The sequence below is a fragment of the Parasteatoda tepidariorum genome, chromosome 5 (genome assembly GCF_982258835.1).
Source record: "Parasteatoda tepidariorum strain Cologne lab strain chromosome 5, Ptep-v5.0, whole genome shotgun sequence".
NCBI lineage: Eukaryota > Metazoa > Arthropoda > Arachnida > Araneae > Theridiidae > Parasteatoda > Parasteatoda tepidariorum.
Window position 1 is genome coordinate 25,041,434 of NC_141759.1, and position 13,855 is coordinate 25,055,288.

Consider the following 13,855-nt stretch of genomic DNA (forward strand, 5'->3'; position numbering starts at 1 on the left):
GAGATTAAAAAGCTTTAGATTGTGGGGGGAAAATGAAAAGACTTCCCACCCGGAAGAAATCGCCTAACGCCGTTCTACCACCCGGGAGAAAAATTGCTTCATCGGTGATTTTACGGTACTAGTTCCGGTACATGCGCCGCTACGAGAATGTTGAAAGAAACTGTGACAGCCATGAAAACGTTTGTGTCTACACTGCCTGTTAGTGCCCTCAGAAGCAATGAAGTGTGCAATTTATCTGGATTAGTGTTTTAGAAAAGTCCTAATCTTGATGTTGTGAAAAAAGAAAAAAGAAAAAAGAAAAGTTGTGAAATCAAAACATAGAAGAAGAAAACAATTATGTGCGCGTTTTTATTCGAAAAATTAGAGGAGCTTTTGCTCCTATGGAAAATTCCTTTATAGGAAAAAGATTTTTTTTTCCCTCCTTCGAAGTGTGATAAAAGTGCTTATTTTTTTTTTATTACAAAGATAAATCCCGTGCATATCTGCATTTTTTTTTCTCCTTCGTAATAATATGAAGTGCATTCTTGTGTTTATATTGTTTTTTTTTATTTTTATGATATATAGTTTAATTATTATGATACATTTATACTGCTTTTAAAATGTTTTTAAAAGAAATAGATGTGGTTCAAACGTCAATTAAAGTAACAAAGGCAAACAAAATTAAGTTATTATTTAAACTTTTGTTTCCAAATGAATTGTCTAGATTAAACCGTAACAAAATTCTTAATTTTTCAGAATTTTCTTTTGAAACTAACACTAATGAATTTGCAAACAAAATGAAAGAAATTTGTGATACTTTTAATTTTTCGGATTTAATCAAAATTTCAGACATTCTAAATATTTCCAGTGAAGGAAATAAGGAGGAAATTGCAAAGCATATTTTAAATTGTTTATGTGATTTTAAACACTTAAAAAATTCGATCGTAAATGAAAATCCCTCCGAAGATGAGGAGGAAGCTATTCAGTTTAAAAGTAAACAAACTCAAACTGATTTTGAACCACATTTACCAACTAAAACTTATGTAAATAAATTTACTCAAGTTGATTTAAATTCTATATGTACAAAAAGTAGTGTTGATGAAGATATGGTATCCTATAGTCAAAGTTCTAGTAATAATATAAATAGGGAAAATGAAACAAAATTAGTAGTTAGTTTTTCAGATATTGAAGCAGTTACCCCTATGTTTAATGGAAACCGCTATGATAACATAAATTCTTGGTTTGAAAATTTTGAAACTCATGCTAATTTATTTAAATTGTCTGATATGCAAAAATTTTTATTTGCAAAAAGATGCATGAAAGGTAACGCATTAACTTTAATTAGAAGTGAAACTCAGTTAAATTCGTATGAAAAATTAAAAAATCTTTTGCTTGAAGAATTTGGACTTAGTTGCAATAGTGCAGAAGTACATGCAATGTTGCAAAAAAGAAAACAAAGGTATAATGAAACTCTTCAAGAATATTTCCTAAAAATGAGAGAAATAGCTACTCAAAGTGATATTGATGACTTAGCTCTAATCACTTATATAATTCAAGGAATACCAGACCAAACAAATAATAAAACAATTCTTTATGGAGCCAGTAATCTTTTTGAATTTAAACAAAAACTTAAACTTTATGAAAAAATTAAAAGTGACTTAGATAAAAATAAATTTCAAGCTAATAAGGGACCATATGTTAAGAAGTTAGAAAACCCGAAATATGACATTAAGTGCTTTAAGTGTAATGCACCAGGACATAAAGCCCCGGCTTGTCCTAAAAATAAAAATGTAACCCCGAATGTGACAAAACCCAGAATACACCATACTACACAAGAGAACCCATTGAATCAATGTAAATATTGCTCAAAGAAAGGACTTTTGAATCAATTTCACATGGGTTCTACGTGTGTAAACAACCCTAGTAATGTGGTTGATGTGAACGTTCAAAATATGACAAGTAATCAATAGCAATTACTAGTATCCGGATATATAACTGTAAATGAGTACCGTAATGGATATGAAGTTGAAAATGAATACCTAAATGGAGGTAAAGTGAAAAATAAATACGTAAAGGGACGTCCAAAACAAAATAAAAATGAAAAAGTAAAAGAGATATTATTGAATGTTGATACCGGGTCAACATTAAATGTAATACCAAAAGATTTGGTGTTAAAATTGAATATTCCTATTAAAAAATGTGAGGAATTTAAGGTTACCCAAACGAAAGGACAACTAACACTTAACAAAATTTGTGAGTTTCCCCTTAAATTAGGCAAAATTGTTAAGTCAGTTAAGTTTTTTGTAATTGATACTGATTTACCATATGCTTTACTTGGGTTGCAGGCTTGCAAAGAGTTTTGTTTGTTTATTGATTGTGTCGGGCCAGTTGTTACTCAATTTGGTAAGAGATTGATCACCTCTGCTAATTCTAACAATGACAACTTATCTTTGCACATTAGACAGCAAAATTCTCAAAATGTTAAGGGTAAAAATGTTGAAAAAATAAAAGTTGAAGATGTTTCAGTAAAAGTAAACATTGAAAAAAATAATGTAAAGGGTAACAAAAATAAAAGGAAAAGGACAAATAGGAAAAAGAAAAAATGTCCAAAAATTTCAAATGATGCGAAGATAGATCTAGGTAATGGGTGCACACATTATCAGGTTAATATCGACGAAAAAATAAAAAAGGAAAGCAAAATAGAAAATGTGGACTTAAAAGAAATTTTAGAAAGTTATGATGATATTTTTGCAAAACACAAACACGACGTAGGAGAAATTAGAATGGAACCACAAAGAGTCAGGTTAACCTCAGATTTACCTATATCTCTAAGGCCGTACAAAACATCCCCAAAACAACAACAGGAAATTGATTTACAAATAGAGGAATTGTTAAAAAAATAACATTATAAAAGAAAGTTCATCCCCTTATGCTGCCCCAGTAACTTTAGTTTTTAAAAAAGATGAAAATAAAAAGAGTCGTTTATGTATCGACTATAGAAAACTAAATCAAATTACAAAAACAGATTCTGAACCTCTACCTTTAATACAAACTTTAATAGAAAAATTGTCTAATAGTAGTTATTATTCTAAAATAGATTTATCACAGGGATATCATCATGTTCGTATTCATCCTGATGACACTGAGAAATTAGAATTCGCTACTCACAATGGTCTATTTGAATACTTAAGATTACCTTTTGGCTGGAAGAATGCCCCGAGCATTTTTCAACGTACAGTTCGTAGAATTTTAAATAAACATAAAATTAAATTTGCTACAAACTACTTTGATGATATCATTATATTTTCTAATTCTTATGATGAACATTTAACCCATCTTAAAAAGATTTTTGATATTTGTAAACAGGAAAACTTAAAATTAAAACTTTCAAAATGTTCATTTTTGCAAAAACAAATAGAATTTTTAGGATATGAAATTAAAAATGGAATTGTGTCACCCGATAACCATAATATTGAGGTTATTAAAAAATTAGTGCCCCCTAAAAATGTAAAATCATTACAAAGATTTCTCGGATCAATAAATGTTTACAATAAATTTATTGATAATTATGCGAGTATTCGACATCCTTTAAATAACTTGTTAAAGAAAGATGTAAAATGGGTGTGATCAGAAAAATGTCAACAATCTTTTGAACTTTTAAAAAATGCTATTATTTGTAAACCAATTTTGAAAATTTTTAACCCTAATCATGAATGTCATCTTTTTGTTGATGCATCATTAGTTGGAATTGGATGTGTGCTAAAACAGACAGATGAATGTGGTGTATTGCATCCTGTAGCTTTTCATTCTCGTTCCTTAAGGGAGTATGAAAAAAACTATGCAATTACAGAACTTGAATGTCTTGCTATTGTCGATTCTCTAAATAAATTCCATCATTACCTCTTTGGACAAAAATTCACCATACATACTGACCATGCTGCTTTAGTTTGGCTAAAAAATGTTAAAAATTTAAAAGGTAGATTTTTTAGATGGTCATTATTGTTAAGTATGTATGAATATGATATTAAATACACAAAAGGCTCTGCTAATTTTGAAGCAGATTGGCTTTCGAGAGATGCAACACATTCAATTGTCCAAAGTAATAGTAAAAATAATAATGTTTATGTTTCACATTTATTGAGTTTGAGTGAAATAGTGGATGCTCAAAGGAAAGATAACTTACAAGGTAAATTTGTTGATATCAATAATGTCTTGTGTGTACGTAAGAAAAATTTTACTAAAATAGTTGTTCCATTTTCGTTAAGATTAAAACTTCTGCAAAATGCTCATGATAAGTTTAATCACCCAGGAGTACAGAAAATGATTAACTTAATAACCCCTGTTTATTATTGGAACAACATAACTTCAGATATAACAAAATTTTGTAAACATTGTCATACGTGCCAATTAAATAAAAAACCGCGACAAAAAAGATTTGGATTATTACAATCCTTACCACCTGTTAATCAGTCTTTTGACTTACTAGCAATAGATAGTGTTGGTGGATTGAATTACTATAATTCAACAAAAAAATATTTAACTTTAATTATTGACCACCTTACACGCTACATTTGGGCTTTTGCATCAAAATCCATTAGCTCAGAAACTTATACAAATTTTTTGCATCAAATTTTTCAAAATCAAATCCCTAAATCCTTGTTAAGTGATCGAAACGCTGCTTTTACTTCTTCTCATTTTAAAAAGTTTTTGAAACATAATAAAATTCAACAATTATTGACAACTGCACATCATCCGCAGTCTAATGGCAAGGTTGAACGCCTTGGTCAAACAATAATTACGCGTTTAAAATGTAAAATTAATGAAAAACCTACTAAAACTCCCTGGCCTGTTTTGTTGAAAGATATAGTTAATACTTATAACTTAACTCCCCATTCTGTAACAAAATTTCCACCTGCATACCTGATGCATGATAGACTCCCCTACGAAAATCCCTTAAATGAAAAAGTCTATCCACCTGTTGAAGAAGCTAAGAAAATAGCAATTCAAAGAACTAGAGAATATCATGAAAGAAATAAAATTTATTATGATTCTAGATTTTTAGATATAGACTTTAAAAATGATGAATTAGTTCTGTTTGAAGAATTTACTTATCCTAATACGAGGAAATTGTCACCTCCTTTCAGTGGACCGTATAAAATTCTTCAAAAAATTTCAGAAGTTAATTACAAAATAAATAAAAAGAATAATTTGAGTAAACAAAATTTTGAAATAGTACATGTTTCAAAGCTTAGGAAATATCACAGCCCACAAATGTTAAAATTAAATCATGAATAGTCGCCAACAGAAAATTTTTTACTTTCTTCAAGGGAAGAAGTAATCCCTATTTTTTTGAGAGATCCGAATCGCGTTTTGTGGAGATGTTTACCTCAGCATCAGTTAGGAGTGAGGGCGAAGTAACATGAACTTTTTTTTTCTCAACACAGTGAGAAAAAACTGTAAACTATTTTTGTTTTATCCAGTCTGGATCTCTCAATTTTCACAGTGCTTCATGAAACTCTGTTTTCCTCCATTTTAACGGGGAATACAGAATTTCATCAAGTAAAAAACCCCATTAACCACACAGAATCTTAAATTCTGATTAAATGACACTTAGTTGTCCACCTCTTTGACATAAAAATTGTGAATATTTTTTTTTAACCATACAGAATCGTAAATTCTGATTAAATGACACTTGTTGTCCAGGTCGTTTTGCATAAAAATTTTGTATATTTTTGTGTGAAAATTTTTGAAAAGTTATTTTAGAATAGTTCTATTAAATGTTTAAATTTTTCTTTCTGTTTAGTTCACTAAATAGATAAATTGTATTATTATGTTTTTATTGTTGTTGCTGTAAATAATTTTTTTCACATATTGGAAAAAGGTTATTTATAGTAGGAAAGAGGACAGTCATACCAACATTAAGTTTGTGTTGGTTGTAAACGTAAATGTTTCTAATTACAATCAACACTGAAACAAATATCTCATAGAACAAACTCTTTTTACTATCACAAAAGTACACAAAGAATATATACATGTTGCCAACAAAAGAATAATGTAAGAAATATATAAAATAAATAATATAATAAATAATCACCGCATCTGCGTTCACGCAGTTGCGTCTGGAACATCCTCCCCACCCTGATCAACCTCAAGAGGAATGATCAGTTGAACAGGTCGGGAGATTTCTATTAGATGCTGCAGGTTGTGAAGGTATGGTTGTAAGTCTTTTACCGGTAAGAAAATGGGATGGTGTTAATGTTTCTTCAGGATCATCATTTCCTTGTTCATAAACTAACTGTCGACTATTTAATGCGGCTTCAACACCAACTAATGCTGTAGAAAGACCTTCTTCATCTAACAAGGTTCGACGTAGGGATTTTCGCAAACATCCTTTTGTTAGTCCGATCAAACGTTCCCACCATCCTCTCCACCAAGCCGCTCGTGCAACAATAAATTTCCACTTAATTCCCGTCTGGGCATAATATTGCTGAACTTTTGACGATGTTAAGTTGTTCCATAAAATGGATAGCTCTTTATTAGTGGCATGGAAGGTAGTGGCGTTGTCAGTGTATATTGTATGAGGAATTCCTCTTCTGTCTACAAATCTTTTTAAGGCCATGAGAAATTTGTCAGTAGTGAGATCAGAGACTAGTTCGATATGTACGGCACGAGTAGTTGAGCAAGTGAAAAGTGCGATATAGGCTGTATTTAAAGGTTTCAAGTTATGAACATAAAGTGGGCCGGCGAAGTCTATGCCAATAGTAGTAAATGGAAGGCAAGGTGTAATTCTGTCCCTTGGTAAAGGAGCTTCGATTTGTTGACTTCTAGATGCCTGTGAGAGTTTACAAGGTAGACGTGGTGTGATCATGGGATCACCACAATGTTTACTTTTCATACTGGGGTGTCTCCAACAGAAGCGCCCTCTTCATTGCCTTTGCAGGATCTCTAGGGCTCGACTCATAGCTCGTCTTTAGAGATTCTTGCAACCGCTAAGGAGGGGACGCTATCTTTTGGAGATAGACCAGTATTCCCCGTGGATTTTTGAGGAGTGTAGCTGCTTCATTTTTTTTGAGCTGCGTTTCCCCCCCCCCCTCCTGTGTGCTCCACGCCGTTATAATTCATCTTAAGTTTATTCCTTTCTTAACTCCATAAATTTAACGTATAGCAAGTCATCTATTTCGAGAATTTTACTACTATCTAAAATATGATATTTAAGTAAATTTACATTTATACTCCCTGGAGCACACAGGGAGGACATAGTCCACGTGTTGAACTTGGTAATGCTTCATCTTGTATTCCATGAACTTCACTTAAAAATGTGACGATTAAATAAAAGTATCTATGATGTAGTTGATGTCTAGAAGTCTTTTAGCTACGCCACCCTGAGATATCTCCCACTTCAAAGTAAGTTGATCTCTGTTAATGATCGATACCATGAGACGGGAAACCACCTGCTCTGGCGAGCAGCATCTACTCTCCAATATGCGCCAACAACACGAAAGTAGGCATTTATAGAGCACTCGTTTAATGGCTTCACGTCCTCGTATTATCCAGAAGTTGGAACGAATCTCTGAAAGTACTATTTGAACGCCTAAGTGATGAAGCTTCACATGTGTGTAGTATATGAAAAGATGTACAAAAGGATGAGAACCATCAAGAAGCAAAGGGTGTTTTTGCTCATTTTTGAGCGATGTGAACTGTAATCTACCTCCTAATCGTATGAGATTTTCTTGAAGAAACGGGTTAAAACGGCTAATTTTTGAAGATTTTGGCAAAGGGGAATTATTTTGTAAAGCGTGAAGCTCTGCTGGAAAGCATTGCTTTTGCACTGTAAGAATCCAATAGTTTTTTGCTGTGTTAAGTTCATCACATGTGAGGTCAATAGAAATGCGTTGCTTGGATCAACAGTTATACAAGAATCGAAATATCCATGCTGTAACTCTAAGAAGTTTCATATATGAACTGAAGCGCGATATATCAATAAGAGGTTGGTAAGAAGTTATCAATAAAGATTGAGAAGCTGGTTTACGTAGTTCAGCATGAATATCTGGATTAGCGTAACTCAGTTGTTTTGAAGGCCAAAACTCTGATGATTGTGTCAGCCAGGTAGGTCCTAGCCACCAAAGATCCAATGATTTAAGCTCTGTTGGTGCAACACCACGAGACAAGTGGTCGGCAGGATTTTCATTGCCAGGGCAATGCCGCCATTGTGTTGGATTTGTGTAATTGAGAATTTCGTTCGTTCGGTTACAGACAAAGGTTTTCCAACGATTTGGATCACCTTGTATCCAATTTAAGGCAACTGTTGAGTCACTCCAAAGTGTCGCTGTGTTCCTATCCAGTTTAGTTTCTGTACAAAAATAATGGAGTAATCGAGCACCCAATAATGCGGCTAACAGCTCTAAGCGTGGAAGTGTTATTCTTTTCAGAGGAGAAAGTCTATTACGACTGCAAACCATTCGAACATGAAATTTAGTATCTTCTTTGAATCGTACAAATAACACTGTTCCGTAAGCATGTTCCGAAGCATCGCAGAAAACGTGAATGGTAACATCAGCAGAAGATATTCCAATCCATCTGGGGATTCGAATGTTGTTTAAATGTGGTAAGTCTATAATCCATTTTGAAAACCTTGATGCGATAGATGGGGGTAAAAGTTCGTCCCATTCAATACCGCATAGCCATGTATCTTGAAAGAGAATTTTTCCTATTACAGTAGATGGTGAGAAAATTCCCAAGGGATCAAAAATCTTTGAGATTGTTTTCAGAAGTAAGCGTTTAGTGATCGGTTCCTTAAATAAATTGTGGTCATGCACCTTAATATTTTGATGAAACGAATCTTCTTCTGTATCCCAATGAACACCTAAGACTTGAGTCTTACTTTTAAACTTTATTTTTTCTTTCTTCCATTCGTTTTTCAAAACTTGTGAGTTGGTACTCCATTTCGCTAAGGGAAGGCTTATAAGACTCGTGAGTTCTTGCATTTCGTGAAATAGGGTTTTCGCTTCGATTTCTGAATCAACTCCCACAACGAAATCATCCATGAAAATATTGCCTTTTAGATGTTTAGTTGCTGTGGGATAAATGTTGGAGTACATGCAGCATAATTCGTCAAGTGTAGCTGAAAGAAGGAATGGGCTGCTGGTTAATCCAAAGGGTAAACGTGTAAATTGATAGATCACAATTTCATTCTCTAGCTGCAAATGCCCATCATCATTTTTCCTAGTTTTGAACCATAGAAACTTAGTAGCACATCTGTCTTTTTCCCACAAAGTTAATTGTAAGAAAGCCTGACTTCCATCGCTAATAATTGCTTGTTTGTGAAGACGAAATCGTAATAAGGTGGCTAAAATTTCTGGAAGTAAGTTGGGACCTTGTTCTAGAGCATCGTTTAATGATGGATGGCCTGGTGTGTGAGAAGAGGCGTCGAACACTATTCGTCCCTTAATTTCTGCGTTCTTCTCTTTAATGACTACATGATGGGGTATGTAATAGCTTTTTTCTTCTTTATCATGATTTTCCGGTGCTATTTCAACTTGCCTTTTGTCTATGTAATCTTCCATGAGTGTAACATACATTTCCTTTAAGCTAGGATCTGTTTGGAGCTTCTTGCACAATGTATTGAAGCGTTTTGATGCTACGTGATAGTTATTTGAAGAAAGAGTAACGTCTTTCTTCCAAGGTAATCTAACAACGCGACGATTTTCTAGGACTTCATAAGAACTGCGAAAGTCTTCCAATATTTCAGAATTGCGAATGGACATTTCTTTGTCTTGCAATGCTTTAATACCTAAAGTATCTAAGTCCCAGAATTTCCTAACTTGATCATCTAAAGTATATGGTAATTTGATGCTAATATTATGAACTGACGATAAAGAAGCAACAGATGTATGAGATCTGGATCCAGACAAAATCCAGCCAAAGATTGATGGAATGAGCACAATTGTTTCCGAAAGTCTGAAAGGAATCTCAGAATTCACCACCGTCCAGTAAAAATCTGCACCAATCAAAACTTCTATAGGCATCTCTTGAATGGTGTCATTCGGATCAGCAAGTTTAAATTTTTTCTTGTGAGCCGTAGAAGCAATCTCTAATGGAACTGATGGATGAATTGCATATCTATTAGAACTTTCAAATGCATGTAGATAAATTTCTGACTGATTCGAAATACTTGATAGTTTAAATCTTACTTTTCGTCTCGATTGAGCCTGATTTGATGATGATTCGAATGCATGAATTTCAAGTGAATCAGAGCTAATAACATCTAATTTTAGGTAGTCTACAAGATGTGAATGAATGAAACTGGTTTGACTTCCACAATCTAAAATGCATCTTGTAAGCTTAGTAATGCCAGTTGGGCCAGTTATATATACTCGAGCAGTCTGTAAGTGAGTAAAATTAGTTGTACGAGTATCTATGTTATTTGTAGAAATAGATTGGCTAGGTTGATTTGAACTGTTGTTTCTACAAATTGAGACATGGTGCTTCTTTTTGCATCTTATGCAGAACGCTTTATCTTTGAGAAGGCAATTTTTTATACTATGGCCACGATTAGTACACAGGAAGCATCTACCAGAGGTTTTTAATTTTTGGATTCGAGTATCAATATCAGTTATATTCGTACAATCTTGCGGCCAGTGACCGTTAATTTCACAGAAGGGGCAAAATGGAGATGTTTTTTTAGTCTGGTTAATCTTTTTAGAATTCACATGCAAGGCTGCTGTAGATGTCTTAAATGTGTAATCAAAGTTTTGCTCACCTCGAATTTTTAGTGTTGTGAGAGCAACTTCTACTTCTTCAGATAAGTATTGCACTAGTTTATTCATATCACCTTCTGATATTTTCTCTCTTTTTGCGTAAATGATCCATCGGCGACAAATATCATCCGGAAAGGTGCGTAAAATTTTTGGAGCTAAAACTCGCCCGTAAGCGTTGATATCCTCTCCTAAAGCCGTTAAAGCGTTTAGTCTTCTGTTGCATTCTATAAATACTTCATTTAATGCAATAGGAGTGGGATTACGTATTGGCGAAATATTTTCCAAAAAGTCTAAATGGGCTTGAATTATTCTGTTTTTGTCGCCATATCGATTTTGAAGAAGAGCTTTCGTAGTTTCATATGTGCTGGCACTAACACTGATTCCGTCGACTAAACGTCTAGGTTCATCTTCTAAATATCCTCGCAAAAACACATGTTTATCAATTAATGATAGACTATTATTATTGTCAATAGAAGATTTAAATTGTTCCCAGAAACACTGCCATTATTCAATATTACCTCGAAAAGTATCCAGTTTAATAGTAGGAAGTTTCACTGTGTGAGATTGAGAAACGGGTACTTGTGTAACAGGTATTTGAGAAACGGTTACTTCTGGCGATTGGAACGTATTAAATTCAAAATTATTTCTACTACCAAATTTTTTTGCTTTAAAGATAGCGAGTTCGGCATTATCCACGTATTCTTCACATTGAATAATGTCATTGTCATAATCACCATCTGTTAATAAACTATGAATGTCATTATCCAATTTCTTCATTTCTAACAAGCAATCGGAAAGCCGATGACTAATATATTCGACCTTTTCATTTAAAGTGTCAGAGGTTGCAGAAAGATCGGAATTTAATTGCGTAATAAATCGAGTAACATTACCTCGCACTGTTCTTCTTTTTCTTTTCAAAAGTGCCAGACTATCGCCAAGTTCTTTATCGTTTGGTTTCTCCATCATTGAGCAATACTGATGTTTGACGTTTCGCTAGTTTTTAAAAGAGTGACTGCGTAAACTATTCATCTGATTCGTATTTAATTTTAAACCGAGTTGTTTCGGCACCAAAATGTGTTGGTTGTAAACGTAAATGTTTCTAATTACAATCAACACTGAAACAAATATCTCATAGAACAAACTCTTTTTACTATCACAAAAGTACACAAAGAATATATACATGTTGCCAACAAAAGAATAATGTAAGAAATATATAAAATAAATAATATAATAAATAATCACCGCATCTGCGTTCACGCAGTTGCGTCTGGAACAAAGTTTATGTATTCATAGTATTCTAAAGTTTTTTTTTGGCTTACCAAAAATTTTTTTTGGGGGGGATGTAATACAAAAATTAAATACTTTTGTATTAATAAAAGCATTAAAACTTCATTCCTTTTCATTAAATATCTTTAGTAAAGGATAAGGGTAGAAATTCTATTTTGGGACTTCAAGGCTAAAAACATGCCAATGAATAATAATTAGATTAATACTTCAAAAGAGAAGTTATTTTAAGATCTTTCACTTCCATATAAGGAAAGATTAAACGATTTGCTTTGAGTAATAAATAAATTTGATGAGGCGTAAGAATACAGAAAAGGCATATGACTGAAACCTTTTTACACTGTTTAATCATCCTATAAAACGCAGAGCACAAGTTTCTGCGTGACTTTTTGTTGTTTATCATGCTTTAACTAAAATCCGTCTGCTTAGACGGGACATAGGTCTCCACCCATCGCCAGCGGGAGGAGGTAAAAATGTGTATGCTTTCACCATAGCTTATAAATAAGAGGAGGAACTAGATCCCCACCTTTGTAACAACGTCTTCTTTGGAGTCCCAAATAATCTCTTCTAAAAGAATTGAACATCCATTTTTCCTCCTCAAAGTTAATTAATTACAATATGTAATCCAACAAGGCATCTCTGGTGAGTCTTTTCCGGCCTCTGGTTGTCCTATTTCTCCTTAATTGAGTGTTTGAAATCCGATGTTCCATTGATCTAGGCTTAGATGCCAGATCGCCATTTTAACATGTCATCCACTGCAAGTGGTATATATCGCAAAATTTGACTTCTCAAATTTATACTGTTTCCTTTTCAATTCTAATTTAAATTATTTCTTTGCAATTGCCCATGCGATTACCTTTCTAAATTTATTTTGTTTATTGTAAATTTTTTATTTCCCGGTGGTCTGGTACTTTTTCTATAGTTATCTTTTTAAAATATGTAACTTGGGTATAGGCTTTCGCTATGTTAAAGATCGTCACTTTTTAAACGCTGTCTTAGTACACTAAAATCAATATATTTTCGCTAATATTTTTACCCAAATTTTTAATATGTTTTTCTCCCAAATGTTTGCGAATAAGTGATATCTATCTTTTAATTTTATTCCCACCCTGTGATTTTATATAAATTTTTAAAGTAACATCACTTTCCCATCGTAGATGGTGTTCTATTCTCCATAACAAAATCAAAACAAACCATATGAAGAAAAATACAGTTAAGTTCTTCTCATCACGCCTGACCAATCTCTTCCTAAATATTATTTTATCTAATGGTTACTTTTCTTCATAGTTTAATGTTGACATATATCAATACCAAAGTCAGTGTTTACAATCTCATTTAATATTGTTTTTGGTTAATTCAATGCTTTTTCCACTTATTTAACACATGTTAGGGCTTCATTATCTCTTATGCATAATTTCATACAGGCTTGTTATTAAAATGTTCATTTACAGTGTCTCCGTTTATTATCTTTTCTACTTAGCTTAGTACAATGTTATCTTTAATTATTCGACATTTAGGGTTTTTTACCTTTATTTTGCTTCGCGTTACTTGCTTGATCTTTAATATTTGTTCATATGTAAGCTTTCCCTGTTCCAGTTTCCACATACGTTTGTAAAATATTGAGGTGTTTATATCCACATAGCTTAGGGCCTTTAATTATCTCAATCACTGTACGGGTAGCTCTGTAATTATTGTTTACGTTAATATATCTTTCCAACAGCACAATCCCTGGTCAAATCATATACTGCTATCGCTAACATTCCTAATAATAGCTTAAATTCACTTGTGTTAGCATAGCGACTGCCTATTTTACCACTTGATATTAAAATTTTCAA

At 32.9% G+C, this 13,855-nt stretch overlaps 2 protein-coding genes across 2 annotated transcripts in view; both read right to left on the bottom strand.

Moving 5' to 3' along the window:
* The window catches only part of LOC107445007 (protein toll), a 33,335-nt gene extending 26,461 nt beyond the window's left edge, over positions 1 to 6,874 (bottom strand). The window contains exon 1 of the mRNA XM_087162696.1: positions 6,211 to 6,874. Within this exon, the coding sequence (XP_087018822.1) occupies positions 6,211 to 6,874 (664 nt within the window). The remainder of the gene's footprint in view (positions 1 to 6,210) is intronic.
* A 1,006-nt stretch (positions 6,875 to 7,880) lies between these two features.
* Positions 7,881 to 11,699, bottom strand: LOC147808704 (uncharacterized). The gene is made up of 2 exons (XM_087162697.1): positions 11,390 to 11,699; positions 7,881 to 11,155 (listed from the first exon to the last, which is right to left on the bottom strand). Exons 1-2 carry the CDS (start codon positions 11,697 to 11,699, stop codon positions 7,881 to 7,883), a joined length of 3,585 nt encoding a protein of 1,194 aa, XP_087018823.1.
* Positions 11,700 to 13,855: the final 2,156 nt, after the last annotated feature.

Bases quoted from the DNA above. Each gene is read 5' to 3' on its own strand.
- LOC147808704 (XM_087162697.1), bottom strand. From the start codon at position 11,699: ATGGAGAAACCAAACGATAAAGAACTTGGCGATAGTCTGGCACTTTTG. The intron at 11,156-11,389 runs GTAGTAGAAATA...TGTTTTTGCGAG, and splicing joins CTTTAAAGCAAAAAAATTTG to GATATTTAGAAGATGAACCT.